Raw genomic sequence first — 27208 nt, forward strand, 5'->3', positions numbered from 1 at the left:
TCTCCACGGTAAACTCGTACGTCCAGCCCTTCTCATAGCTTACCTTCCCTATGTCGACTGTCTACACGGTAAACTTGTACGTCCGGTCCTTCGCATCGCTTACCTTCCCTATGTCGACCGTCTCCACGATAAACTTGTACGTCCGGCCCTTCGTATCGCTTACCTTCCCTATGTCGACTGTCTCCACGGTAAACTCGTACGTCCAGCCCTTCTCATAGCTTACCTTCCCTATGTCGACTGTCTACACGATAAACTTGTACGTCCGGCCCTTCGCATCGCTTACCTTCATATGTCGACTGTCTCCACGATAAACTTGTACGTCCGGCCCTTCGCATCGCTTACCTTCCCTATGTCGACTGTCTCCACGATAAACTTGTACCTCCGGCCCTTCGCATCGCTTACCTTCCCTATGTCGACTGTCTCCACGATAAACTTGTACGTCCGGCCCTTCTCATAGCTTACCTTCCCTATGTCGACTGTCTCCACGATAAACTTGTACGTCCGGCCCTTCGCATCGCTTACCTTCCCTATGTCGACTGTCTCCACGGTAAACTCGTACGTCCAGCCCTTCTCATAGCTTACCTTCCCTATGTCGACTGTCTACACGGTAAACTTGTACTTCCGGTCCTTCGCATCGCTTACCTTCCCTATGTCGACCGTCTCCACGATAAACTTGTACGTCCGGCCCTTCGTATCGCTTACCTTCCCTATGTCGACTGTCTCCACGGTAAACTCGTACGTCCAGCCCTTCTCATAGCTTACCTTCCCTATGTCGACTGTCTACACGGTAAACTTGTACGTCCGGTCCTTCGCATCGCTTACCTTCCCTATGTCGACTGTCTCCACGGTAAACTTGTACGTCCGGCCCTTCTCATCGCTTATCTATCCTATGTCGGCTGTCTCCACGGAAAACTTTTACGTCCAGCCCTTCTCATCGCTTACCTTCCCTATGTCGACCGTCCCCACGATAAACTTGTACGTCCGGCCCTTCGCATCGCTTACCTTCCCTATGTCGACTGTATCCACGGTAAACTTGTACGTCCGGCCCTTCTTATCGCTTACCTTCCCTATGTCGACTGTATCCACGGTAAATTTGTACGTCCGGCCCTTCTTATCGCTTATCTATCCTATGTCGACTGTCTCCACGGAAAACTTTTACGTCCGGCCCCTCTCATCGCTTACCTTCCCTATGTCGACTGTCTCCACGGTAAATTTGTACGTCCGGCCCTTCTCATCGCTTACCTATCCTATGTCGACTGTCTCCACGGTAAATTTGTACGTCCGGCCCTTCTCATCGCTTACCTTCCCTATGTCGACTGTATCCACGGTAAATTTGTACGTCCGGCCCTTCTCATCGCTTACCTTCCCTATGTCGACTGTCTCCACGGTAAACTTGTAAGTCCGGCCCTTCTCAAACTTGTTGAACGAGGAGCCAACAGGTCGTAGCATGATTTTACTGGTCTCGCCCTTTTCGCCATAAATCTGCACGTAGAGGCTAGCGTCCGGGTTAGGCACCTCTCCCAGCTTGACGGACATCGTGTAAGACGTATCTGAAGACGAAAAGAATAATCCATTACATTAGATTGCCGCTAGCGCTACCAACATAGTGTCAGACGAATATGAAGACGAATAACACCTAACCAAACAAATACAGTGCACCTCTCTCCTCTCTCCCTCTCCCCCATTCGTTGGATGATTCTTCATCTCATCTTCACTCATGGTGTAACTCTCTCCCTCATCTCCCCTTACCAGCCGCTCTCTCCGACACCCCTACTCGTTAGATTATTCTTTATCGCATCTTTACCCATTTCAGACCTTTTTCTGGTCTAATTCTCCCCCTCATGTCAGTATTATCTCTTTTCTCCCTCCCACATCCACTCAATAGCTGCGCTTTAACTACCCTCCCCTCCCTTAACCGTTTCTCTCATTGCTCCATTTCTCTTTAATACTTTAAATTTTCCTTGTACACGCCCCTTTCTGTTGTTGTCTATATTTGAAACCAACGTTCCTTGAATACCATAGTTTTCTAGTCCCCAACTTCCTCTATCTCTACTTCCTCATTTTTCTATCACCTCTGGTCGAGAATCCTTATATCAGTGACGATAAAAAAATATATGTTTCAAGAAAGGACACAGTGCTTACAGTCAAGATTAATGGTTATGAGGAAATCATTACACGTAGGCAAAACATACACATGCATGATACATGACACATATGTTCAAATGTTGATAAAAGCGAATCAAAACAAAACAACACTAAACACCATAGGTTGGACAAAAGATTTGAAAATATCCAAAATTTTGAAATTACAAATTGGATAGAGATTACAAATAGGATAAAGAATATTCAAAACTAAGTTTCGAAATTTATAGGTGTAAAAATCAAACGCATGACTTTCTATTTAAAACTGTGAAAGAAAAAAAAAACGAGTAAGTATCATATTAAATTCCCAGAAAAAATTTCCAGAAAAAATAAACAAAACTATATTCAAAATAATAACTTGGTGAATATAACATTGGTATACCTTGCTTAAAATTCTGGAGAGGCGTTTTGCTCAAACTCTCAGTTTTCAGCCCTTTCTATGGTCGCCTAGTTGCTACAAGATTTGCTAGACAAGAGCTGTAAGTTGACTGATGAGTGATAAGAAGACTGGTGCGTTCTCTCTCTCTCGAAGCATAGTTGGTTCTGAGAGGTATACGAGAATCCTGGGGTAAACGACACCCCGTGTTTTAACCGAGTGGGCGAGTCTCACGGTATGTGATGCAAGATTAAAGGCGGGTCATTGAGCTTTAGGGGTATTTGTATAAATACGCTGATTAAGAGAGAGCTCGAGGCGTAAATAATACTGCTAAAATTTACAGTTTTGAAAAATATTCTGTAATCACAACTTGATCACCACAAAGAATAAAAATAAATAAATGAAGGAAAAATATATAAAAGGAAACGCAAGTCATAGGACATTATTATTTGATCACATTACTCATAAGAAATAAAAGCAGGAATAATACTGATTTAACACAAAAAGTGCCTTTATTCAATAGGAAAAAAATATGCTCTGAATTTCAGTTTTAGTGGTTCCGTAACATTATCTGGAAAATGTATTGATTGAGACATCATAAGTTCGTATCCGTGAAAAATGAAAACAGTCTGAAGAGTTAACATTCATGTGGCACTTGAGTCGAGTGAGTGATAGAAGGGATACGAATACGAGCTCTGACAAAACACAAAAAACTCCTGAAGTACTCTGAAAATATCACTTGATGAGAAAATATCTTAAAAGATACCTGGTAGAAATTCTACCGTTATTTATTTTTGCAATGAAGATAACACACTAATGTATCTGTCTTTGTCTGGGACACGGTGCTTAAAGTAGTTTGGTATATTCTGTTTACTTGCCCCGTAGTTTCTCTAGCAGCCGTTCTGGACTCGCTACCCCAGGACTTGGGCTCAAACGCCGCCTAGCGTGACCGGTCCAGAACTTGACCCCTTACTCAGCAATTGCGTGACTTAGCAATTGCCTTACTTGGCAATTGCGTGACAACTTGACCCCTTACTTTGCAATTGCGTGACAACTTGACCCCTTACTTAGCAATTGCGTGACAACTTAACCGTTTACTTAGCAATTGCGTGACAACTTGACCCCTTACTTGGCAATTGCGTGACGGCAAACATTTCCCGCTCGATTTTGCCGTCGTCCACGTCTTGAGCCAGCCAACATCGACATGGAAACTTGACCTTGTCGTCTCTGGCGGGAACCTCGACTTCGACCTCCTCCACAAAGAACCCGGACCCATAACCTGTATGGTCATGGCTTAACTTGATACGGTCTACCTGTGGAACAAGCGCCAAAATATCAGCCTCGATGTTGTTACTCTCTAAATTGCGTGTATATATAGGCTTTCATCAGTGTCTATACGATGGCCAAAAACAAAAAGTAACAAGGAGTTGAGTTCTATGTGCTGAACCAAAGATTTAGATTCAGTCTTTAATGCATTCCTAAATGCATGTAGATTGAAACTTCGTCTCGACAATAAATCTTCAGCAACCGTTTTCGTTTAGGGCTTCCCCAAACACTTGTACACTTGGATGAAAATTGTGAAACATTAACCACAATTTTACCAATCTGTTTACCTAAACACAATGCTAAAATGAACCAAAGAAATGATCGTTTTTAAAAGTCAGAGCTGTAGTTCTAAACATGGATATGATAATTGTGGGTGACAGTTGTTGAAGGAAGGGATCTCCACCCCTCCCCCAAAGAGAAAAGATGGGTAATGCTACACTTCAGTCAAGAAGCGAACACAAAAAACGTTAATGTAATGTACGTCTACGCTTTTAAGCTACCCAGGTAGAACCGGATGTTCGCTCAGATTGAGTATATTTTCCAAAACCGCGAATTATTTCACACGGGGAAAAAAACCACCATTGCATGATAATTTTGCAGTTAAAATAATACAATTTTCTCTCCACAATAAATGTTCTTGCCACAATTTTACACGACTTAAGATATAAAAAAAGGGATGTTAGTTGGAATACAGTTCTAGATAACAAGTGTTTACCCGCGTTCTAGTCCTATATACTGGGAAGAGAGAGTCCACATCCATATTCGGTTCTCATGTCCACCTGTTTATCGCAGACCGTCGCATTATATAGAACAACGAGCTCTTTTCTACATTATAACCCGAGGAAACTATCCAACGCCGATTCGGTATCCTCACTTCTTCATATTTCCCCGGTCTTGATTGACGTATTCGTGTATATACAAATGTTATGAGGTTCTGCCCAAATCAAAACACACACTTGCCGCGAACATGTGCTATTCATTTGAATATGTTTAGATATGATAAGGGCAAATGGCATCAAATTGAATTTGACAAGCGATTCGGGACTTCCTAGTAGTCAAATGCAAACAGACACGGCCTCGAGAACGAGTGGCTAAGTGCTAAATTGCTGTCAGATTAAAAGAATCAGTGAGCGGCAGCGAAAAAAATCTTTATCGGCTCTCGACTCAGTCAGGGCCAACGGCTTGGCAAAACATACCGAAAAACCTCCAAACTCACAAAGTGGTTTTGCCAATTTGAGTCTACGTCCTCATGTAAGTTTTTTCAATAAGAATTTGTACAACAAACAAAGCAGCATGCATTGAAACATAGAGAGTCGAATCTACCTTTGATTTGCACTATTTGTGATAAAGAAACAAAATGGCTATTGCTATAACGACATCCATTGGCTAAGGGCGAAACCATGTTGAGTTATCACGCATTCACGCTGGTGCAATATTGATCTAAGGTTCAATGACAATGATGATACATACGTCAAGTGGGAAAATGTCCTCGCAGTTCCGTCGTACACGCAGAGTCGTTTTAATTCGAGGATATTTGAATTTTTCGACTTCCTGCTTTTACTTTTGCGTCTTAGCAGCCCCCGTGGATAACCACCCCTCAGCTATCAGGCTTACCTTTCCAATATCAACAGTATCCACGGTAAACTTGTACGTCCTTCCCTTCTCGAATCTGTTTTTCTGATCCCCGGCTTGGCGCAGCTGAATCTTGGCCGTGTTTCCCTTCTCGCCAAATAGCTGGATATACACATTGCCGTCTGTGCCGGACCCCTTCACGTCGCCTACCTTGATGCTCAAGTTGTACGTCGCTAAAAAAAACATACGAGATATGGGCAAATAGGAACGCGTTACGTACAGTGGTAGACAGCGGGAGGTGGGTACTAACGCGGGGGGGGGGGGGGGGGGTACTAATCACCTCCCTTGGGTGTGGTTCGGGAAAGTGGTCCAAAGCTTTACTTCTATCGGTCTTAATAATGAAACTACCATAACATTAACATTTGTCTGCCCTGCGTGAGGCTATCATGGTGTATTTCATCTGGCTTTAAATGCTGAATGCGAAGTGAAGGAAGCTGTACGTTTCAGGAGCGATTAGATCCACACATAAAGCAAGATGTGGTTTTCGATGGCTTCTAAAACCCAACGCCTATCAAAATAAACGCGGTCGATGTAAAAATTAAAGCCGCATTGTCACCAGTTTACTTCCGGTCGATTACGTTAAAATCTCCGATGTTTTTGAACGGAAAACGCGAATAATATTTCAAAATATTGAAAGCAGTGTATCTATTGGAAGTTTCTTTGAGTTTCTTTCTTGATTGATAATTTAGAGTGGATGGCCTGTTAAATATCTCGGATTCTAATAGTTCTTTTGTTTTTTTAACGGTTGAGGTTTCCGTCGGACCTCCGGAAGTAAACTGGTGACAATGCGGCTTTCACTTCTCAAGGTATTGACGTAGAAAGACGAACCAAGCATGGGTGTGGTGGGCGTGGGACATCGGCTTTTTTATACCCCCTTCCCTTCCCTATCCGTACCGTCCCCTCCCCCCAGGCGAGATTTCTCGAGGTCCAGTGGTTTCCTTTCCTTCTATGGCCACGAAAGTCAAACACGCTAAGACCGCTGGGTCTCCGAGCGTGCGCAGATGAAAAACGCCACTGCAGAGGCAGTTGGCGGAGAGAGCAGGGCAAAAAAGAAAGAAAAAACACAGGGTAGAATGCTGGTGTGAGTTATTAAGGTATCTAGTGTAAAAACCGATCGACTCTACCTTCCTCAACTCACGATTTTAATAACTAGGGGCCAGGAATGTCAAACATTGTATCACCAAGTTTATACTACACTGAGCCTGTTATAGCATGATTATTAGAGGCATGCGGCGGTTGACAAAGCCAGGACCATCAATACCATTCATTGAAATAATATAATCCATCCATTGATAGAAAACAAATAAACAAAATCGCTTATAATTTTTATTGGCCAAGCATACCGACATAATTGCAGTAACAGAAAGGAAGGTATTTCTGTTTACGTAATGCTAATGTACGTTATCTCGCATTTAATACGAGTCTGTAAGTATTTGAGGGGCTCCTTATGGTATTGACGGTAGACACCACTAATTACAGAATTACGGCGGACTCCCGTAAGGAGACCCACGGAGAATATGTAAACAAACCCATGCTCGTATGATAACAATGCACAGAAATACTATGCTTCACCTGCAAACTTATATCAGTCGGATCACTAAACAAAAACTTCCCAAGAATTTCTGAAGAAATTAACCAAATCACGGTCTCTCTTAATTACTCGATTAACGCGATCTTATCGAGGCGTTTTTTGTAAATTTATTTTATTTTTGTGACGCATGAATAACATTATTCATTGATTATTTGTGGAGCAAAAAATGACCACTTAGGCGCGGTGATGCCTCTAGGTTTTGCCTAGCCACGGGCAAACTCTTAACATACGCAATATCCAAGCGCTAGAAAGGCTGTCTTTGGTACGCACTTAGCACCTTTTTAGCAATTAAACTCCCATTACAACATTGCAACACAGGCAACGCAAATCTTTAGAGGAAAAGTTTAGTAAGATTTTGCTGAGTGATTCGTGGCTGATACGGCCTAGTATATGATATAATCGTGGGAAGTACTTCTGATTAAACAGCTTACACAACACGGGCAATCATTCGTTTCTTTGCGAGATCCGTCATTGCCCCCTGAAGACAGATGACGTTCGGGTTTGATAGTAATAATAAACGATTCGAAAAAATAAATCTTCATGGTTATGTGATTTGTCATACATGCAGCATAATTTTAAATGACGTAAGCCAAGCGCGAAAACGATATTTCAGTTTAATAAATAATCAAAATGAGTACGGGAATTAATTTGAAATTATTGGTTTGCTATCGAGTCAAGTTGCTATCTCCGGGCACGCTAGCTGACCACGGGAATAAGATATAAAGTGATACATTGCAAGTAGAAATCCTATCGCAGAATTAAACATCGATCGCAGAATTAAACATCGATCGCAGAATTAAACATCGATCACAGAATTAAACAAACTAAAAAGCATACCAAGCGTAATGCCATCTTTCACGTGTCCAGATCAATGGCAAGCTTACACCTTAACCACCTTAGCCAAATCATAGAACTAACCGTGAAATAAATACCAATGAATTGTTTAGTACGCGAGTAACTCAGTCGAAATCCATCGTCCTGGCAAGATTGATCTCTAATCGACAATATGGAATGACATGAATGTAGCAAGAACGTAGCGTTGCCCCGCTAGACGCTGGTCAGTGACTACTTACGTTTCATTTTGAGTCTTGAGCTCAAACTGTGGGCCCTACGTTCATATACACACCGCCATTAAACCGGCCACTACAATCTCAACATGTTGGGGTTACTCAGTATAATGAATAATTAATAACTCCAAAGAGATTTTTTTATCCATCATTTGGTTTATTACAGGGTGTGCAAATGCTTACGGTATCAGGGGGTTGTCATACCAGAGGAATTAGCACCAATCACCGGTAAGCAAGAAAAGTAACAACAAACTTAAGTCCCAGATGGTTGGAATTATTTGTCGAGTAAAATGAAAAATGTAAACAAACGAGTAAGTCTCACGAAAAATATGCATGCTATACAGAAGTCACGCTAATGTCACGCAACAACGTTCCGGGGATGCCCAAAAAAGGAACGATACAGGGCATGTTTTCCGCAATGCAATATTTTTTAATTAACAGTAATACAGACGTGCATGGCACGCCCATGATGAGCGATAAAAATAGACACGTCGAGTGGATTTGCCGTTTTCCAGTTGACGTTTTTGGACGCAGTTACGGGAAGCAACGGTACCACTCTGAGTACAAGAGGCTCCAAAATTTACAATGAAAGAACCGCGAACCGGCTGAGCTTGGCTCACAGCTACAGTCGCCGCTTGGTTGCCGTTTGGCGGTAAAGCTTGGAGCCTCTAGTACGCAGGGTAGAACCATGCGCGTAAATCGTTAGTTTTTCAATCAAGTACAGGGCAATGCAACGTGGTAAGAACTTACTTTAACGGCATTAACAGACCACCCCCCCTCTTGGACAATGTGGTACTGATCGCGATGCAAGCCAGGATAACAGACCGATGAAAGAAGTAGAGGAAATACTACTTAAGCCTTCTGTTGGTATACCGACTCTAAATTCAGCGACGACAGCACACTCGAAGCTCCAGAACAATGGGATAGGACATAAAACTACCTTGGTATCCTGTGATAAATCGTCGGAAGTTGTTGCTAAAGAACATGTCTAGACAGACCTGTTCCGAAACGAAACCAAGGGGAAACAGATGATTTTCAATTAAAAACAAGCTGGCGGTCTATTATATACCTTCGGAAATCCATATGTAAAACTCACATTGGTATAAAAAATAATAACGAATAAATGCTAACAACGACGTTCGACGTGCAAACAATATAAGCATCGCTGGCTATTTTGGGCAAGATGGTTCAACCGAGCGTAGATGCACCAATAATGCTGACCAATGCTGCGGCTGTTTAAGCACTTAAAATGCAACCTTATTCGGGATAGGTGTTTGTATTAAGGCCTGGCAAGCTAAACAGTCAAACATTTTGTCAAACATTGCGTTTGACGCAAATGTTTGTACGTTTAGCCACCCACTAAACATGGCACTCAATCGGCTTTCACAACACGTACAGATGTTTGAACGAGATCAAAACATTTTTATCAAACATTTGCGTTGAACGCATATGTTTTATTGTTTAGCCACTCATCACACAAAACATCGCGCGCGCTTCGTGATTTTATCCAATCACCGTTCGAAATTCCGATGGCGCTACTTTGATCTCCCGCGTAATCATAACGGAAAAAGTGCGCGCGCTCTTGTTTTATGAAAATGTTTTTGTGTTTAGCCACTTCGCCAAACATGCTCGCGCGACCGATCGATTTAAATGTTTGACATACATGTTTGAATGTTTAGCCAGGCCTTTACCGAGACGTGCATCTCTCATCCGTACTTACTGGATGGCCGTCCACTGCTGCTTGTGCGGGGGAGGGTGGCGGTACCCCTCTTGGGTAGAGTGGGCGGCGGCGGCCCCTTCTTGGCGTGCACAGGGCCACGAGGGAGGGAGTGGCTGGTGGTAGCCACGGCGGATCGGACATAGCCGGGCTCACTCCGGACAGAATGGGGTGGGGTCCTTGGCCCTAGGGGTACGAAGATGATGATCATGATGATAATAATAATAATAAAATAAGCAAGTAAGCATAAGTAAAATAAGGCGATGTGAAGAAATAAGTAAAATAAGGCGATGTGAAGAACGTATCGACTTCTCAAGCAAGATCATGATGGCTTACCATGAGCGTAGCTATCAGACATGTATCCCGACATGCCATTCGTGATTGGCGTCCGTGGCCCCTCGTCTGCCGAGGCGTACCCCCCGCGACTTCCATAACCTCTGCCGGGCCGATGGTCCTCCACAGAAGACTGAGAACCAGGACCTCTTCTGGGACTACGGTATTCGTCCCCTGGGACGTAACTTGGCGTTCTGGGTCCTTCCGATGACTGTGACCCTGGCGCTCTCCTGACGTAAGCCTCACTCGTTGCGTACTCTCTGTTTGGAGTGCGAGGCCCATCAAGGGAGGACTGGGACCCAGGCCCTCTCCCGGGGGTATATTTTGTAGGGGTGCGCGGGCCATCTCCGTTAACTGCCGGGGACCCGTACGTGTACCTCTCTATGGTGGTGTGCGCAGTGCCGGGGTCATATTCGTCCTGCACCACCTGACCCCCCACGGTCTTGAGTGTGCGCACCTCTGTCCTGGTCACGACTTTCTTGACGGTTTGCGATCCTGGTGTGAGATCTGTAAAGAGTGTTTGGGGCAAGAAGGGGGTTGGAAACGTAGTTGCGTAACACGAAACAAGAACTTTGCCATTAGTTACCCACTCCAACCCCTTCCAACAACTACAGACGCACACTACCATCATTCATAAAACCACCACCCCTCCCCTCACCTACCAGCATCCATAAGTAATACCCGCTGCACCATAACTTCAAGCAACTATTAGGTCCATCTTCCTCCTCCACCTAAAACAACTCTCAGGCCCCCCATTTACTCATGGTAGTGTTTTTCCCTTCCCCGCATCTACCTACCCGCATCCATAAGCTCCCGTTCCCAGTCTGGGGTAACCATTGTGTTTGTGTTTCCGGTAATGTCATTGTGTTCCATTCTTCTTCTTCGAGTGTAAAGAGGATCTTGGTCCTCCCTGTGGACAATAATTATAAGTAGGTACCATGGTAAGAATGCTCAGAGAAGGACTACTCCAACTTTCTAAGGCTACGTTCAACCGTCGTATTATCCAAGAGCCGAATTCATTGCAGATGCGTGCAAATGAACCAAGTTGATTGTTTTATCTTCATTTGCATTAAATACGGCTCATGGACAATACGACGTTTGAACTTAGCCTAAAGGCGACAAAAAGAGAGGGCACGACGCACTGTTGATCGTTAGAATCTGAGATACCCCCGTTAACGCCTTATCAGCTACCTTAAAAAAGGCCAATCATGCCGCCATTTTATGCTCCCGCTTAATGCCGAGTGACGAAAAAAATCCATTTTCATCGGCTAACTCAAGCAAATAAGCAAGATATTTTCAATCAATCGTCAATAACGTATCACACATTATTCGTAGATTAAAATTTTGAAGTTTACTTGTGAATGAACCGTTGCATTTTCAGTTATAAACAATAACAAAGAAATGGTTGATCGACATTCTTTATAGTTCATCATCTCTTGTCAATGGAAATAAAGGTAGGATCGTTGTTTAATTTCCCTATTGTCAGAGGTAGAAAGCGCATGATACATGAATGCAGTTTACGTTCACTAAGTGCGCGGTGCTCAGACTATACTCCCGAAGTGATATACGATTCCGTGATTTTACTCTAGGGTAAAGAATTCGCGTGACAGTTATTCCGATTATCTACATGACAATCTACAGCTCTAAGTTGGTATGAATCACAATATTCTTAATCTAGGTGTTTGAAAAATATATCAATAACACACCCTCGGCTTTGACTAAATGGCTAAATAAATGATAGCGTGACCACCCCATAAAATATTGTAGCGCGTGACAAACCCTATAGCCGCTACAGAAAGCTTGTTCCTCTGATGATTAAGTAACATTTTTGTGTTATTCTTTGTCTTGGCTAAACTAAGAAACGTATTTAGGAATTCGTGCGACAACTTACTAGCTGAGCCAAGCCTATAGTATTTTGAGAGAAAAAAGCACGCGTCGGAGATTTTTAGTTAGGGTTGTAGTCGGTTTAGCTGTATCCAATTCTTAGGCTCTTAAAGAGCGACTTCTGGCAGGTGGGCTTAGTACTATGAGTGTTCTTATGAGCGACAGAACAATATACCAGTTAAAAAAACACCAACAAAGAACAAATTCTTTTTTTTTTAGTCACTTAGTGCGAGATTAATTGTAATAATAAAACATGTCGATTTCCTAAATGGAACTCTTTTTGTGGTTTTAGTTAACTTAAGCTAGCTCTTTTTTTTATTAAAAGGAATAACGATTTCGCGCCTTCGCTTATTATCCCCGCACACGTGTTTGCTTCCTAACTGATATCAAATGACTAGATATAGCTCTTTGTAATTGTCTATAGAAGGGCTAGCAGTAGCGTTACTTACCAATGTAAATGGATGTTAATTTGAGCATCTCTGAGAAATACCCGAAGCCGGTTGTCAAACAATTTATACGATTCCATTTAGACCTTCAAATAACTAAAAGCAATGCCTTCAGGACATTTTTCGGTACTGTATTCATGAGAAAATAGCGCTAAAATAATGTCCTTATTTTATGCGTGCGGTGGTGGTTAAAGTTTTGTACGAAATCCCAATTCACAGCCGGTATTAAACTGCCTTAAATTGTTAATTTATTCATGTTTATGGTGGCACAACATTTTGGTCGACCTCAAAACAACAAAATAGAGTTATTTTCGAAAAAAAGCATTGAAGTGCAAAAAAAAAAACATTCTAAAAATCTCAAAGACGAAGTTAATCACATGAGAGCTGGACATTAAAAACTATGCGTAAACAATATGTAGTACACATAGTAAAAGTTTGCTTACCGTGAATCAGACAAGCCTCTTTCTTGCAAAACTTTCCTGTGAAAAGAAAGAAATAGATGAGAAAAGTTCAAATGGGAATTACCGGCAAAGGATTAGGGAATAACGGGAAAACTTTTCTTACATGAGATACTTCATTTTGCAAAGCATCTATTAGGCGCGCACTGCGAGGATAGGCCGCTTAATCTTTGGTGACAGAACTCATACGTGTGCATAATAACAACTTGATGATATCATAGCTTTAATCGAATGGTGCCAGACAAAAACAACCATTTGGCCGTGAAAACACAAGGTGCTACAAATTAAGGGCCAATGCCAAACACAGAAAACGACAAAGAGTATACTATTGTCTCAGATTTAACTATCAGATCTTAATTGACATCGTTTTTTTTTAATTCTGAATGCCTGTATGAGTTGGTTAATCGAACAAAGAAGTTTCAACATTTAACTAATTTCTAGAGACGAAAAACAGAAATGGCCGTTACAGTAAACAGACTATTGTGCATTAGTGGATAACACTACAAATAAAAATGGAAATTGATGTGCATTTTTATTGAAAAGATTCTTTTTAACCATTATTGTTGTCGTGGTGTTACAACAGTTGTAGTGTTACAGACTTGATGCAATAAAGTGCAGAAATCTAGTGTGTACTAACACAATAACGTCTTCAGTGATTTCACAAACACTGAAAATAACAACATAAGCAATCTCATCAATCATCATATTCAAATCCAAATATAGTAAAATTAAAATGATCAACTGATGAATTTATTGAGACAATTACGACTGAGATAGTGTAGTTGATGACAACAATGATGATGACAATGGTGATGTTGTTGCTGTAGATAATTATGGTGGTACAGTAATGGTGTTGTTGCTGTTGATGATGACAAAAATAATGGTGTTATAGTTTGTTTATGATTAAGACGATGATGCTGTTGTTATTTCTGATGATGATGATAATGATGGTGATAATAACAGAGTTGTTGCTAATGGTAATGATATTGATGATGATGATGGCATTGATGATCTTGATGTTGCTGCTGATGATGATGATGATGGCAGTGGTTACAAATAAAATAGATGATGGTGTTGTTAATTTTGATAATGATGATGGTGATGATGATGATGATGATGATAATGATGATGGTGATGATGACGATGATGATGATGATGATGATGATGATGATGATGATGATGATGATGATGATGATGGTGGTGGTGGTGGTGGTGGTGACAGTGGTTACAAATAAAATAGATGATGTTGGTGTTGTTGATTTTGATAATGCTGATGATAATGATGCTGTTCATTATTTTGATAATGATGATGGTGATAATGACTAAGGGCATAGTTATGGATGAGTTGTAAGAGGTGTTAATATAACTATTATTTAAAAAAATTATGATGATGATGAACATAATGGAAAATGGCATGGCACAAAGATAAAAAAATTAGGCAATGAGCAATGATGATACTAAGGATGGCAATAAATGTAGCTCTTACTGAATGATTGTGCATGCTGTATTGGAATATATAGACCTAATTATTATTTCATCACAAGCTTCACTTTTGGGCCAGAAAACTAGAGGACCCTTATGCTCCTGTATGGTCTGGTCCAAGCAAACGAGGACAGTAAGATATTTAGCACAGTGTTTTGAGAAATACCATATAGCTATAGCATATAGCTGGTTTTGGACTTTATGCCATTTCCCCTCACTTTCAAGAATTTCCTCAAGATTTTCGAGAAAATTAAATTCAAAAGTTGTAATGTCATTTTTGAACATATTTGTAAACTAGAACTGTTTCATTGTTTTTTCCTAAGTGACACTGATTCAGAGTGGGCCATATGAGGATGTACCACCAATAATTAAAAAATGAGTGTGAATCTGTATAATAAAGTTGTTATTACATTTGAAACACCCTAATTTCTTTGTTCCCCTCTTTTGTGACTTATGGACTAATTACAGTACGTTTTGGGGGGTTCTTAAGGAAAACCATTCAGATGATACTAATGATCTTATTTCTATTGATGACAGCTGGCCAAGAGCTGGCAGCAATCTATCAACTATACCATTTTATCATTCTAATCATAAAATGGTTGTGGGGCTTTTGTACTACCAACTCACAGACAAGAGTCAACCAGTGCTGATCCACTCAGTTGACTTTCGTTATCTGTGAAGTCATCATCATCTGCAATGCTACCATGTCCCTGACCTCTCCACACAAAAGAGTCATCTGTGGAACTGAAAAGGAGAGAAGCTTATTTTGCAACCAGCTATCAATAAGTCACTAAGAACTGAGTAGGAACACAGAACTAGCTTGGATTGTAATGTTTACACCTAACAAACTTCTAGGGTGCCCCTGAACTCTGGACCCAGTGCTTATACAGCTGGGCAACTGTTTTGAAACCTAAAAAAAAGCTAGCGTAACAGCGAGAGCTTATTTAGCCAATCACAGGGATGAGGCTAGAATGTCAAACATAGAGGGGGGTGGTACTCGAATATAAACATGTTGGAGGAAAAATACCAAGATTTTTCTAACCAAAATAACACATAAATCTCAATTCTATACATCCCAAAATACTTTTTACACTGCCCAAGTACTAACTTTCTAAGAATAGATTTAAAAACAAGCATAATACACCAATTCTATCTTTTTCCTGACACCTTAAAAAAGGTATTTATTATAAAGCAAGGTGGAAAAATAAAAAAAACAGCAACCTAAAATACTCACAAACCCCAAAAATACTATTCTCATCCATGAATATAGATGCAAATAAATATCAAATAATAATAAATAATCAAATATAATTCTAAATATATTTTCAATATAAAAAATAGCCACTATGCCATTGCTCAAAAGCATTTTATAATCATTCTTACATTAAACTACCCTCTCTAATCTAATTTAAATTATTTTTCAGACAAAGCAGACATCTGCAGGCTTATCAAGTTCTGAAATCGAATGATATGTCTGGTACAATATGGAATTGGGTTTAACTCAGCCAGACAAAAAATCAAACAAAGAAAAACAGACATGTATAGCCAAGTAAACTAAGCTCAAATGGTTTTATCAATATTTACAATTTCTTAAATTCACAGATGAACAAGCCTTCGAAAAATAAAATAAACACAAGAAATTTACTAGAGATCAGGACATCATAGAGTATTTTGATGGAACAGTAGATAGTTTTAGCAAGCAAAGGTCTAGCATATTAGTCTGTCAACACTTTGAGCTAATCCCTGACTCGATGAAAATACTCAACTAAACTCTAGCCAAGTAAAGTAAGAGATGAATATTAAAAAAAAAGGTCGAGTTAAAGCATTTCATGATGGAACGAAAAAAACATTAAATCTGTCAGAACTTGAAAAATGCCAATCATTTTAAAATTAATTCATATAACTTTAATTTGACAGAAATTCATTTGTCTCAATCAAAGCAATTTCCCAGTTGTTAACTTGCCTTCTGAGAATACTAGATTCTAAATCAAAGATAGCCCTCTTTGACCTGCTAAATATACATATAAAGTCCCTATTGTTCTCGAAGAAAAACACAAGAATCATGCCATTGTTTCTGAGTTACGCTTGAAGGGTTTCCTTTGAAATAGCTCGACCTTTCGAACGCATGATCGAATACAGTGCTTACAGTAATCTCAGTTTCATCCCGATTAAAACACTCCCCAGCCCCTTACTATAAACAACCAAGGTTTGAGACAGCTTGAACCAAAAGATCACCTTCGAACAGTATCGATTTTCACAAAGCTCCACATAAACAAACATAAAAAATAGTAAACACAGCGTTACACTAAGTTCTTACCTTCCCATGGAAGAGACGCTCGCGGTCTCAGAATTATATTTGCACTGAAAACAAATAAAAAAAACAGCTTAGGCCATAGCCTACATATTCCTCGCACTAAATTGATAAATAAAGCTGGATTTGTTTGGGTTTAAACTCGGAATATTCTTGGCGGTATTTGGATGTTTTTGATTATTATTTGCCGATGAACGGCTATCAAACATATAAAAAGTTACCCTTACAAGCTGTGTGGCAACGTTTCTTCTTTCTTCCTCGAGCTCAGAAGTCAGTTTTTGGAATTGATGTTCCTGAAACCAGGATTAACATGCCTTCTTTATAAACATCGAGCCGAAAATACAGAGAAGCAAAGATAAATGCTGGCCACTAGGTCACTTAGCGAACATATAAACTTTTAGCACGTTAAATATTATAGTTATTAGCACAGTTCCTAAGCCAACTGGTTAATTCTTATTAAGGCTAACTAGACTCGGCTCCAAAAATATTGCTGTCAGTGTTCTAAGAAGCGTGAAATGACATCTACAAGGGTACATTTACCTGCTCTCGGACGGAACGAAGTAAATTTGCGGCTGATTCCTCAGAGTACTCGCGACCCCGATAAGCCATAATCTTGACATTCACGCCACAAAAACCACCTTGAATGCTTCCACGATCTTCAGCAATAAATGGTCACGAAGCCCCGCACGTTTCGAAGGAACCGATGTAATTTTCTTTGCAAAATTCAGCTTTTTTGAAAGTGAACAGCGTTTGATCGGAAGACTTCGTTTGGAACGCCGTGACCGATCGATCGAACAAGGACCGCCCAATTCCGCCAAACTGTCAATCAGGCTATGTCGCTATGGCGACTAAGCTTTGGCGCGAATGTGGGGGCCGGCGTAAAATGGGAAATAGAAGGTGGTATCTTTTCAGGAACTAAGCGGAAATACGTGAAATCCATTGAAATTTTATAGATAAATAGTAAAAAGAGAATTAATTAGCTACACTCTTTTAGGTACAGAAAAATATTTTTTTTTCAATGTAACTTTTTAGGTCTTTAGGTACAGATAATAATTTTTCCATGTAACTTTTTAGGTCTTTTAGGTACAGAAAAGAAAATGTTGATTCTAGAGAGTAGGTGGCAGTGACCCTCGCATTAGCACACGTGTTGTCTCGTGCCTTCATTTTGAGCGGCTTATCACCTCGAATTATGCCCCTAGCAGCCAAATAACTATTTTCTCTTACAACCCTCTCACATACTACTTCCTTCTGTGATAGGAGCTAGATAAACTTCAGATGGATATTCAACTTTATGCCCCCTTCTTATAGTAAATAAACAAAATGCAACCGATATTCGCGTCATCTGCTGAGAATGCGTTTTACAAGGAAATTTTAATGAGTGACTGTGACGTCATTTCCTTTCGGCAATTTAGCGAAGCCACAACATAATCATCGAGCAATACCGGTTTCGTCTTCCTCCTGATAGGTCAACTTGAGTGCTTGGATCTTGAAAAATACTCTTGGGCGATGAAAGCAACGAGAAGCATCAATGAGAAACCGTCAACCGCCGGTCGGTATGCGTGTCAGCCCGAATCACGCAATACGCACGTTGTTGTAGAAAGATAGGAAATAGCTCATGTAATGCATCATACACAAATATTGCGCGAAGACCCTTTTTGGATTGCGAAATAAGATAACTATCAGGTCTAATATACATTTGAAAATTTGATGGTGCGGTCGTAAGAGGCGCAACGCTTTTTTTAAATTGAAAAATTTAATTTTTCTTCAGGGTTGAAGGTCATTCATTCAAAGGATGGGCGTGTCATCGGCTGCAGTCGACCCAAACAAACTAGTCTATAAAAATAGCTGGTTTACTCAAACCGTATGGAAACAATCCAACTGAGTAAATGATGAATTACTCCGTGAATTAATTGTTTATAGATTCAAGACTTGAAATAGACTATGAGAAAGGCAAGAAAAATCGATATAATTTGTGTTGAAAGGACTTTGAACGAACAGAAAACTAAGCAATAACGTACTGAAAGCTTTCTTCAAGTTTGTTTGCTATTGGGATCAGGTTTTGCGACGGGGTGAATATTTGCGGCGCGCGTTCTACTCCATCCAAACGACAATGTCCATGAGATTTCATGGTAGATATGCACGAAGGTTGGAATTTCCTGCTCTGATAAAAACTCAGATGCATTTAAAGAAGGCAGAAAACAGTACATCAGCAAATACCGAAATATGGCTATGATATTTATAGCAACTGCCGATAAAAAGCGTAAGGCATTTGTGAATGCTTTCCGTACTTTAGTCCATGCCTAACATTTGTAACTTAACGGGTTTCGCTTAAATAAAATTGTTAAACGCTCAATTAAAGGCGATGATATTGAGTTTCAAGTGATTTTATTCCTGTTAATCGTCTCGGAATTACGATCAAATTCCTCAAAAAAATACATAAAACACCAGCATGGGATAGTCTCGCAAACAACCAAAAACAGCGGGACTCCAGGTTATTCATAAGTCGGGAAAAAATAAATATTGAAATCGGAAGAAAACTATGGCGATGAAATCCAGCTATTCTTAAATGACTCAAAGTTTATAAGGGTATGTCCACTATTGGATGCTTCTCCGTTTGATTCACTTACTCGATTTACAGTATACCATAGATTTGTTTACTACGTTTGGTCAGAGTAATACGCATATTAATGTCCAAACAACAATATTCGTGTGAACAAATTCGAGACAAAAACGGAGCTGAAACAACACAATTGCTTGATTCATAAACTCGTAATAAACCATTACGCAAACTTCCAACCCATATTGTAAGGCTTACCTTTCAGGGTACAAAAACGCTACCCAGATGTACGCATAAAAGCGCTAAACCACTTTGATACCCGTTTACTATGCAGTAATCCAGTATCGCTCAGAGTCAGCTTCGTCTAGCTCAGTCCCACAAGCCCGAGATCTAGCCCGGAGATCAACAGTGTGATCGGTGAGCAGGCCCATATAATATTTTACGAAAATCGCGACTCTCGGGAAACTGATACCTCAGTTTTGACAGCTCAGATCTGGGGTCAATAGTCAGGATCGGATCTCTCGTTGATTACGCTCACCAGATCCAACAAGCCAGAGAAACAGACAGGCAAAAAAACTAGGCGCACACACTATGCAAATTAATGTCTGTCATACAATGAAGACATCCTGTACGTCTATGTTTATCGCTATTTTCCCGTAAATTGTTTAGTAGACAAAATATAGTTCGCCGTGGTCATATCTTGCCATAGGGTCGCAAGGTTTCTTGTCAACCAATAAAAGAAGACTTTTGAAGGGTGTTCTTGGCGGTTTTTGATAAGACGAAAGGAGAATGTGCGATTGGGCAGAGAATAGTGTCGTTTTATCTGCGGGCGTTCACTTGAGGGGTTAGAGTATGGTTTATTATATAGTTTGTTATAGTAAAAGTCGATTCATCTTAACCCTTGAGATTGTTATCTCGGCACCGTTAAAAAAAATATTTGCAGCCTGATGTAAAAGAGAGAAGGGCGAAGGCCTCTATGAGTAAGGACACGATATCGTGAAAATGTTGATGATAGCGTGAACAAAAATGTTCGAGCAGCAACCCATCACGGGGATGACGATTGATGATGATAATGACGATTATGATGCTGTTCATAAAGATGGTTATAATGGTGATGATGATGATGATGACTGTGGCCGCCGTCTCGCTAACTTGCCACATAAATCACAAATTCGATCAGAGGACAACTTATCATTCGACCAAAATTGGTTCCTATTAATCAAAAATACGTACATATCAATTACAGAAATATAACATAACATAAGCGTCAAAAATACGAAAAACTAAACGAAATAAAATGACTTACAAGGTAGTTGTGGCCTTCGCTTACACAAACGTGCCATGGCTCCCCCGGTCACGAGATCTAATCGATATTTGTTCGCGCGCTCGCGCGGTAATCGGCAACTGTCCGTTACAATTACAATGACAATGGTGATGATGATGATAATGGTGATGATGATGATAATGGTGAAGATGATGATAATGGTGAAGATGATGATAATAGTAATGATGATAATAATGGTAATGGTGATGGTGAAGGTGATGGTAATGGTGATGGTGACGGCGATGGCCGTAATGGTGATGGTGATGGTGATGGCGATGGCCGTGATGGTGATGGTGATGTGGTGATGGTGATGTCCTACTAGACATTAGATATGAGCCAGAGAAGTAGCCTGACTCATATCGTACGTTCCTAGATCATTTATTCTCTTTCTTCGAGCGTATGATACTCATAGTCGAGGAGGCGGATATTAGGAATCCTCTTGTGTGTCGAGATGGGAGGGTTTCTCGTCGCTACATGTTATAATGTGTTAGCTTCCCCGTACAACATAAGCTACAGCAATCGAGTTTATGACGTGAAGTCATCATAAGATTTTTTATAATATATAAGTCTCCTGCCCGTCTCCTGCTTACAATAGAAACGGTTGATTTAAATCTGCTGGTCCATTGGAAAAGTATATTCCTTCTCTCTAAATACCTTATTACACTTATTATTTTTGCGTCACTTCAATTTCGCGAATTTCGCGATTTTAAAAGATCCGCGAAAATAGAGTTACGCGAAAATAAACTGTCGCGAAAATTAGGATTCGCGGAAATTGAGTGAGTACACAAGAAGCCTTTGGGGGAATTTTGGGGGGCCGTTTAATAAGCTTTAAGGAAACATCTTGTCTAGTCATCTAGTCTACATATAGTATAGTACGGTAAGGGGTTCGACTTGAATTTATAGTTTATAAAACTAAATTTAACCCACGCATCTTTTTGTTACAAATCGTTTCAGTTTAGATGATTACAGCGCATTTTATTTCTACTTGTTTTGCTTTTATTTTATTATCCCAAAATCGCGAAAATAAAGTGTCGCGAAATATCGCCATCTCAAAATCGCGAAATTTTAACATCGCGAAAATTAAGTGTAATACTAACAATTAACTCACCTCCCATCACAAAAGAGCCCACTCCCAGTGACGTTCAATGATAGATAGGTGCATGACAATAAGCATTGGTTCACATCAAAAAATGAGAGTTTGTTTTTTGTCTGTTTTGTCCTGAAGAGGCTATTTTCACGCTTATTTAGGTACATTTACTAAATGCAATGCCGCATCCCAAGTTTATATACTATTGCCTTTACATAAGCTGCATGATGCTGGAGTAGAATGTGAAGCATCCGTGTTACATCATGACCTGCATCTCTTGCCTGTGGTGCGAGACTTCTACCTTCTTCTACCTTACTGCTAAACATGGTCCTGTTGGGATGATCTTATTGCCTTAGTGATCCCCTTGCAGCCCCCCCCCCCCCCCCCCCCCCACCCAATCCCTCATGACTTCGCGCTATTGCGCTATTGTACACTGATTGTCATATTCACGTAGAGGAGGAGGCCTAATATTTATAAACTTAGTAGTTTCTTTAGGCATCCACGCTATGCATAAGCATAGTCCTTTTTCCCTTTGGCTATTTGTATTTTGATATAATGAAAAAAAATCACGGTATTCCTGTGTCACAAGCAAATAACTCCCCCTCCGCCTCCCCTGCTAGAGAGGCGGTGTGTCAAAGCTTCGTTTGGGACGCCATAGCTCATAAGCGGATCACAGTTCACAGATGCAAATTTCTTCTTTTAGAAGAGCGAAAGTGTCCATAACTCTCCACCGTTGAGATATTAAGGTTACGTTTTGCCAATCAGAATGTCCTAGCAAAGACATCTGAGCTTTTTTCTATATTCTGAAGGCCTTGAAATACAGAAAAGTTTACTTTCGCTCGTGTTTTTGTTGGCCGACGACGAATGGCGGCAAGAGCGGGATCTAGTCCGAATGGAACGCTCAATCAACCGATATCTAACGGACCAGGAGGCAAAGTAGTACTGAAGGAAGCCGTGGATGCTGTGCTTAAATCATTTGCCAAACACACGCAGGGCTATGGAGGCGGTAAGTTTGATATTTTATTACTCATAATATTCTGGAACAGACCTCAAGATCGTCAGAAACATACATGCACTATCGCATGTTTCTATTTGACATTTGGACATCACCAAGAGGGTATTTCGCTTTGTATTCAACCGTCTCCGTTTGCCTCGATTCGAGGAACGAAAGACGAGAGTTATTCGAGTGCAAAAAGCAATTCGATCGTGGGATGAGCATTGTTATTGAGGCATAACCGAATAATCAAAATTGCATTGTGGTGTATTGTCATCTTTAGAAAGCGACAGCATACCGACAGAATGTCCGTTATGAATTATACTATGCTAATTACATAAAATATTTTAGTTTGATCATTGTCCTTGTTCTCGGTCAAGACTGTGAGGTCCCTTTCACAACAAATATATATTGTTTCAGAATGAAGTTAACTTTGCTCGCTAACATTTGTGTGCTAAATTAAACATTGTTTTCGTTTACCTTTTGCCTAAACGCTATTGTGTATGGTGTAACAAAAGTATTATTTGTCAACAGAAATATTGCTTCTATCTAGACTGATCTCTGTGGGCTAATCTCATGTGTGCATTTTATAACGGAATGCTAGCTAATAAGTGCTGATATTTTATATAACCTGCAGCATATTGGAGAACCCCTAATTAATGACAGGTCGACTACAGAGATTTTGCTTTTTGCAGTTTTCCAACTATTTGCTTTAATATTCATTTTCCTTTATGATGAGATAGAGAGTAAAGCTGAAGTAGCAGCACATATGTTCTTGCCTACCAGTAACAATATACAAATTCGAAATTATAAAGTAATATACTATAATTGTAGTTTTGTTAGGAACACTCCACAGGTCTAAAACAATAGTTGAGTACACTTTTAATTCATCTTTGTTTTACTTATACTTCCTATTTGTTTTATGGTTATGATCAGTATCAGTGTCAGTGATAAGTATCATAAAATGCTTGGCTCCAAACAGGAACATCAACAGTAATCAATTTAGGGAAAATTCATTTATTATCCCAAGGAGGGGTCGTGAGGATACTGTCGGGGGCCTCAAGAAATTTCCAAGGTCTAAAGGGGAGGCGATGAAAGTATATGGATTTTAAAAAGGGGGGTCACTGATTTCTTTGGGTGTTGTCCCTTATATAATTTGACCAAGTGTCAAATCAGGCTTCCTGGTTCAACAATCCTCGATTTAGGGGCAGTTATTTGGCATGCACAATCCAGAAGTCCAGAATACATATTAAGCAATGTTTTATCTATGCAATGCAAACCTGTATACACCCTAAATACATTTTTTTCATGGTTTCCGCTATATGATATTTGTAAAGTGCTTATGTTCCATATTTAAAATGATGAACAAAAACGGTCTGATGCTATAAGTGCGCTCATCCTTCTTCATCAACATCCTCGCTTATGTCTGATTTGCTGTCTTTCTCTCCACTTTATTTTCATTCTCGTGCTTCTCTTTGCTTACAAGGAGAAGAACAAAAAGCCTTTTTGCTTCCTCTGCATCATATATAGCATCAGCCTTTATTAGGTTGACAACCTGGATTTAGCCACACCTTTGAGAAATTGAGTGCCTTCACTTCACTTTTTTGGAATTTATATTTTCAGCAAATTCTTTCCCCGCCACTTTCTGACCAGCTTGCAGCTAATCTCTTGCTTACGTTCCTTTGACATTATTGTTTTTGTTCCCTCCTTTGCTCTTGCTTTCTTCTGTTTTCTGGAGGGTGGGGTTACCAAAAATATGGGGGAAGCATATTGGGGGCATGGAAAATTTTGTTCCTCCTGAAGGGGGGGGGGGGGGGGGCAACTAACTTTATCCGTTACTTTATCAAAATCACGCCCCCCTCCCACCTCGGGATAATAAATGAACTTTCCCTTATATGAATTAGACGAACCTGAATTTAGATTATCAAATGTTATCAATTTTTCATATCAGTTAATAATCATTAAGTAAATTGATATCAATTATTATCAAATGAAGCAATTATCAATTTCAATATGTCATGGATTTGAACAAAAGCAAGTGTTCATTTTCCCTCAATCTTGTTGAATTACCAAACATGATTGAACTCAATCATTCCCTCAGTGATTTGAATAACCTTAACACCACAGTTGTGTACAATTTGGTAACATCCTCATTGATTTTTTTTTTTTTTTTTGCAGTGAATGTAATTGATGCACTGGAGGAATTCTGGAACATGAAGAAAGCAAAAGGAGCCAAATTTAAGACTGGAGACTGTGTTAGCTATGAGCCTGGCTCAGCAGAGAAGCCTCCGTATGTTTGTTTTGTCACTTTGCCCGGTGGGAGCTGTTTTGGCAGTTTTCAGCCCTGCCCAACCAAGGCTGAGGCAAAAAGAAGTGCAGCTAAGATAGCGTTGATGAACTCTGTGTTTAATGAGCACCCATCAAGGTATGAACAAGCTGGAATTAGCCATACATTAGCTGCCTTGATGACAGATAAAATGATAAACACTCAAAGCTACTGAATATAAACTTGGGGAAGTCATTTCTGTGATAGCTGTTGTAGGATTGGATGGGTTAGGGTTGGGCCACGCTATGGTTGGGTGTCTCCTTTGCATACAAACTTTTATCAATTTTTATCTTTTGTATACTTTCCAAAGGTACTAAAACACTTTTTGACATGCCAAACAGTGTCTAAGTACCATTAGTTTTTGGTTAATAACCTTTCACAATGCTTAGGTAACTTACTTTTTTTTGCAGGAAAATAACAGATGACTTTATTGATCAAGCAGTTCATGAAGCACAAGGCACTGAAGCCAAAGTAGCAGCCAAAAGACGCACCATGTCACTTAAACCACAAGATCCACATAACCCAAACACAGGCGTAGGGGCATTCAGATTCATGCTAGAGGCTAATAAGGGTAGAACGATGCTTGAATTTCAGGAACTAATGACCATTTTTCAGTTATTACACTGGAATGGCAGTCTGAAAGCAATGCGAGATCGGAACTGTTCTCGACAAGAAGTCCTTGCCCATTACAATGAGAGAATAATTGATGATGATATGAGAAGCCAAATGGCTTTGGACTGGATATCAAGGGAGCAAGAGCAGCCGGGGCTGATTGCTGAGGAGCTCAGTAGAGCTACAAATGAACTGGAACAGTGCCGGCTTAGTGGCCGTGAATTGAGATTCCCTAAAGAGAAAAGGGACATTCTAATGTTGGCTTGTAGCCAACTTGGCAAAGTTTGATATCTCAAAATATTACTTGCTGAAATTACTACAAAATTGCCAAGACTATTGCCTTTCTCGTGAAGGGTTTCATGGTCAGTGTATTGTGGCAATGCTATAATGAAGTTACACAGTAAAGAGAAGGGGAAAAATACTCTGACCATGACCTGGATTCCCAAGAATGGACTTTTTGCAAAAAGCTCATTTATATCGAAGTGATGTCAAGTGGAACCTTGATTTTACTATTTTTGGTATGAAAAAAAGCATTGTGTAATGGTGGTATCATTGGAGGTAGTTGTTAGCTTGAGGTCATTTTCCATACATATTGCATTTATTACCTAGAACAGAAAGAATAATCATATAATTGATCATTGATGGTATTATTTTAAAATATATACTAAAATCCAGGTTTCACAATACTATTAATTTCTTACAAAGAAAATCAAAGGATTTTGTGTGCTTTATTCGGGTAACCTAGGTTGGTTATGTACTGTACTGCATGTGTATCACCACAGGGCTTGTTTAGAATGCTATGCAGCTCTTGCAAATGACGATGAGTTATCAAGTGTGGTGTGACCCTGGGGGTAACTACCCCTAAAAAGTCACATATGCTCGTCCTTATCCCGTAAGGATGTAAAATTTGCACAATTGCTACCCCTTAGGGTGTCTCAAGCTTTTTGTGGAAAAGAGATAAATTGATTCACTAACAGATCTTTGTTCTTATTTATCATAATTGAACACCCATTTTGTAATATGTTGCTGACACCACCTGTAATTCAGCCTTGCTGCGAGAGACGGTAATAAACTAATGATTGACTGCAAGACTTGTGTTTTAATATCTATGAATAAATGCTTTTTGCTATCTCATAGGGTTTAAAAGTCTTACCACACCCATTCTGCTATCGGCAGGGTTAAGATTTTATTTTTTGAGCATATGGGACGTGGGAGTCCCCAGTGGTTTAATCATTGAGTAGCTCTACATGACTATACTAGTGACTCTTGGGGCTAATAGTAGCACTACGTGACTGTACTAGTGGCTCTTGGGGCTAGTGGTAGCACTACCTGACTACTAGCAACTCTTGGGGCTAGTAGCTCTACATGACTGTACTGTGCAACAGTATGATGAGCAAAAAATCTCAGCTAGTTAACTTTACATGTCACTAGGGTCATACTGGAAGCTTTGGGATGTGCACATTATGAATTCCACAAATTGGCATTAACGGATAAGCTAAGCAGATCAAGAATGACGCGAGAGTGGCAACCCCCTCCCTCCTCT

The 27208-nt window shown here is 40.1% G+C and overlaps 2 protein-coding genes and 1 long non-coding RNA gene across 11 annotated transcripts in view; 2 read left to right on the forward strand and 1 right to left on the reverse strand.

Annotated features, from left to right (window-relative positions):
• Positions 1-19833, reverse strand: part of LOC5511245 — a 45113-nt gene extending 25280 nt beyond the window's left edge. For 2 of the 9 annotated variants that reach the window (XM_048724716.1, XM_048724713.1), the window contains exons 1-11: positions 17306-18171; positions 16987-17058; positions 16772-16815; positions 15082-15198; positions 12958-12993; positions 10982-11094; positions 10188-10691; positions 9855-10037; positions 5459-5649; positions 3648-3831; positions 1363-1550 (exon numbers count right to left, since the gene is read on the reverse strand). In XM_048724716.1, the coding sequence (XP_048580673.1) occupies positions 1363-1550; positions 3648-3831; positions 5459-5649; positions 9855-10037; positions 10188-10691; positions 10982-11094; positions 12958-12993; positions 15082-15198; positions 16772-16815; positions 16987-17058; positions 17306-17374 (1701 nt within the window). In that variant the 5' untranslated portion in view covers positions 17375-18171. Of the gene's footprint in view, positions 1-1362; positions 1551-3647; positions 3832-5458; positions 5650-8140; positions 8290-9854; positions 10038-10187; positions 10692-10981; positions 11095-12957; positions 12994-13078; positions 13139-15081; positions 15199-16771; positions 16816-16986; positions 17059-17305; positions 18172-19580 lie in introns of those variants that run through there. The other 7 variants (XM_048724717.1, XM_048724718.1, XM_048724714.1 and 4 more) reach the window with 7 other exon arrangements.
• LOC116617651 lies at positions 18158-19137 on the forward strand. Its single transcript, XR_004295825.2, has 2 exons — positions 18158-18314; positions 18534-19137. It is a non-coding gene; the product is annotated as an uncharacterized LOC116617651 (long non-coding RNA).
• A 2521-nt stretch (positions 19834-22354) lies between the features above and the next one.
• On the forward strand, positions 22355-26754 carry LOC5511244 (LIX1-like protein). Its single transcript, XM_001631635.3, has 3 exons — positions 22355-22739; positions 24906-25152; positions 25464-26754. Exons 1-3 carry the CDS (start codon positions 22598-22600, stop codon positions 25951-25953), a joined length of 879 nt encoding a protein of 292 aa, XP_001631685.1. The 5' UTR covers positions 22355-22597; the 3' UTR covers positions 25954-26754.
• The last annotated feature ends 454 nt before the right edge of the window (positions 26755-27208 follow it).

This window comes from Nematostella vectensis, chromosome 3 (genome assembly GCF_932526225.1).
Source record: "Nematostella vectensis chromosome 3, jaNemVect1.1, whole genome shotgun sequence".
Lineage (NCBI taxonomy): Eukaryota > Metazoa > Cnidaria > Anthozoa > Actiniaria > Edwardsiidae > Nematostella > Nematostella vectensis.

Coding starts and splice junctions, on each gene's coding strand:
- LOC5511244 (XM_001631635.3), top strand. CDS start 22,598: ATGGCGGCAAGAGCGGGATCTAGTCCGAATGGAACGCTCAATCAACCG. Junction 22,740..24,905: donor CACGCAGGGCTATGGAGGCG/GTAAGTTTGATA, acceptor TTTTTTTTGCAG/TGAATGTAATTGATGCACTG. Junction 25,153..25,463: donor TTTAATGAGCACCCATCAAG/GTATGAACAAGC, acceptor TTTTTTTTGCAG/GAAAATAACAGATGACTTTA.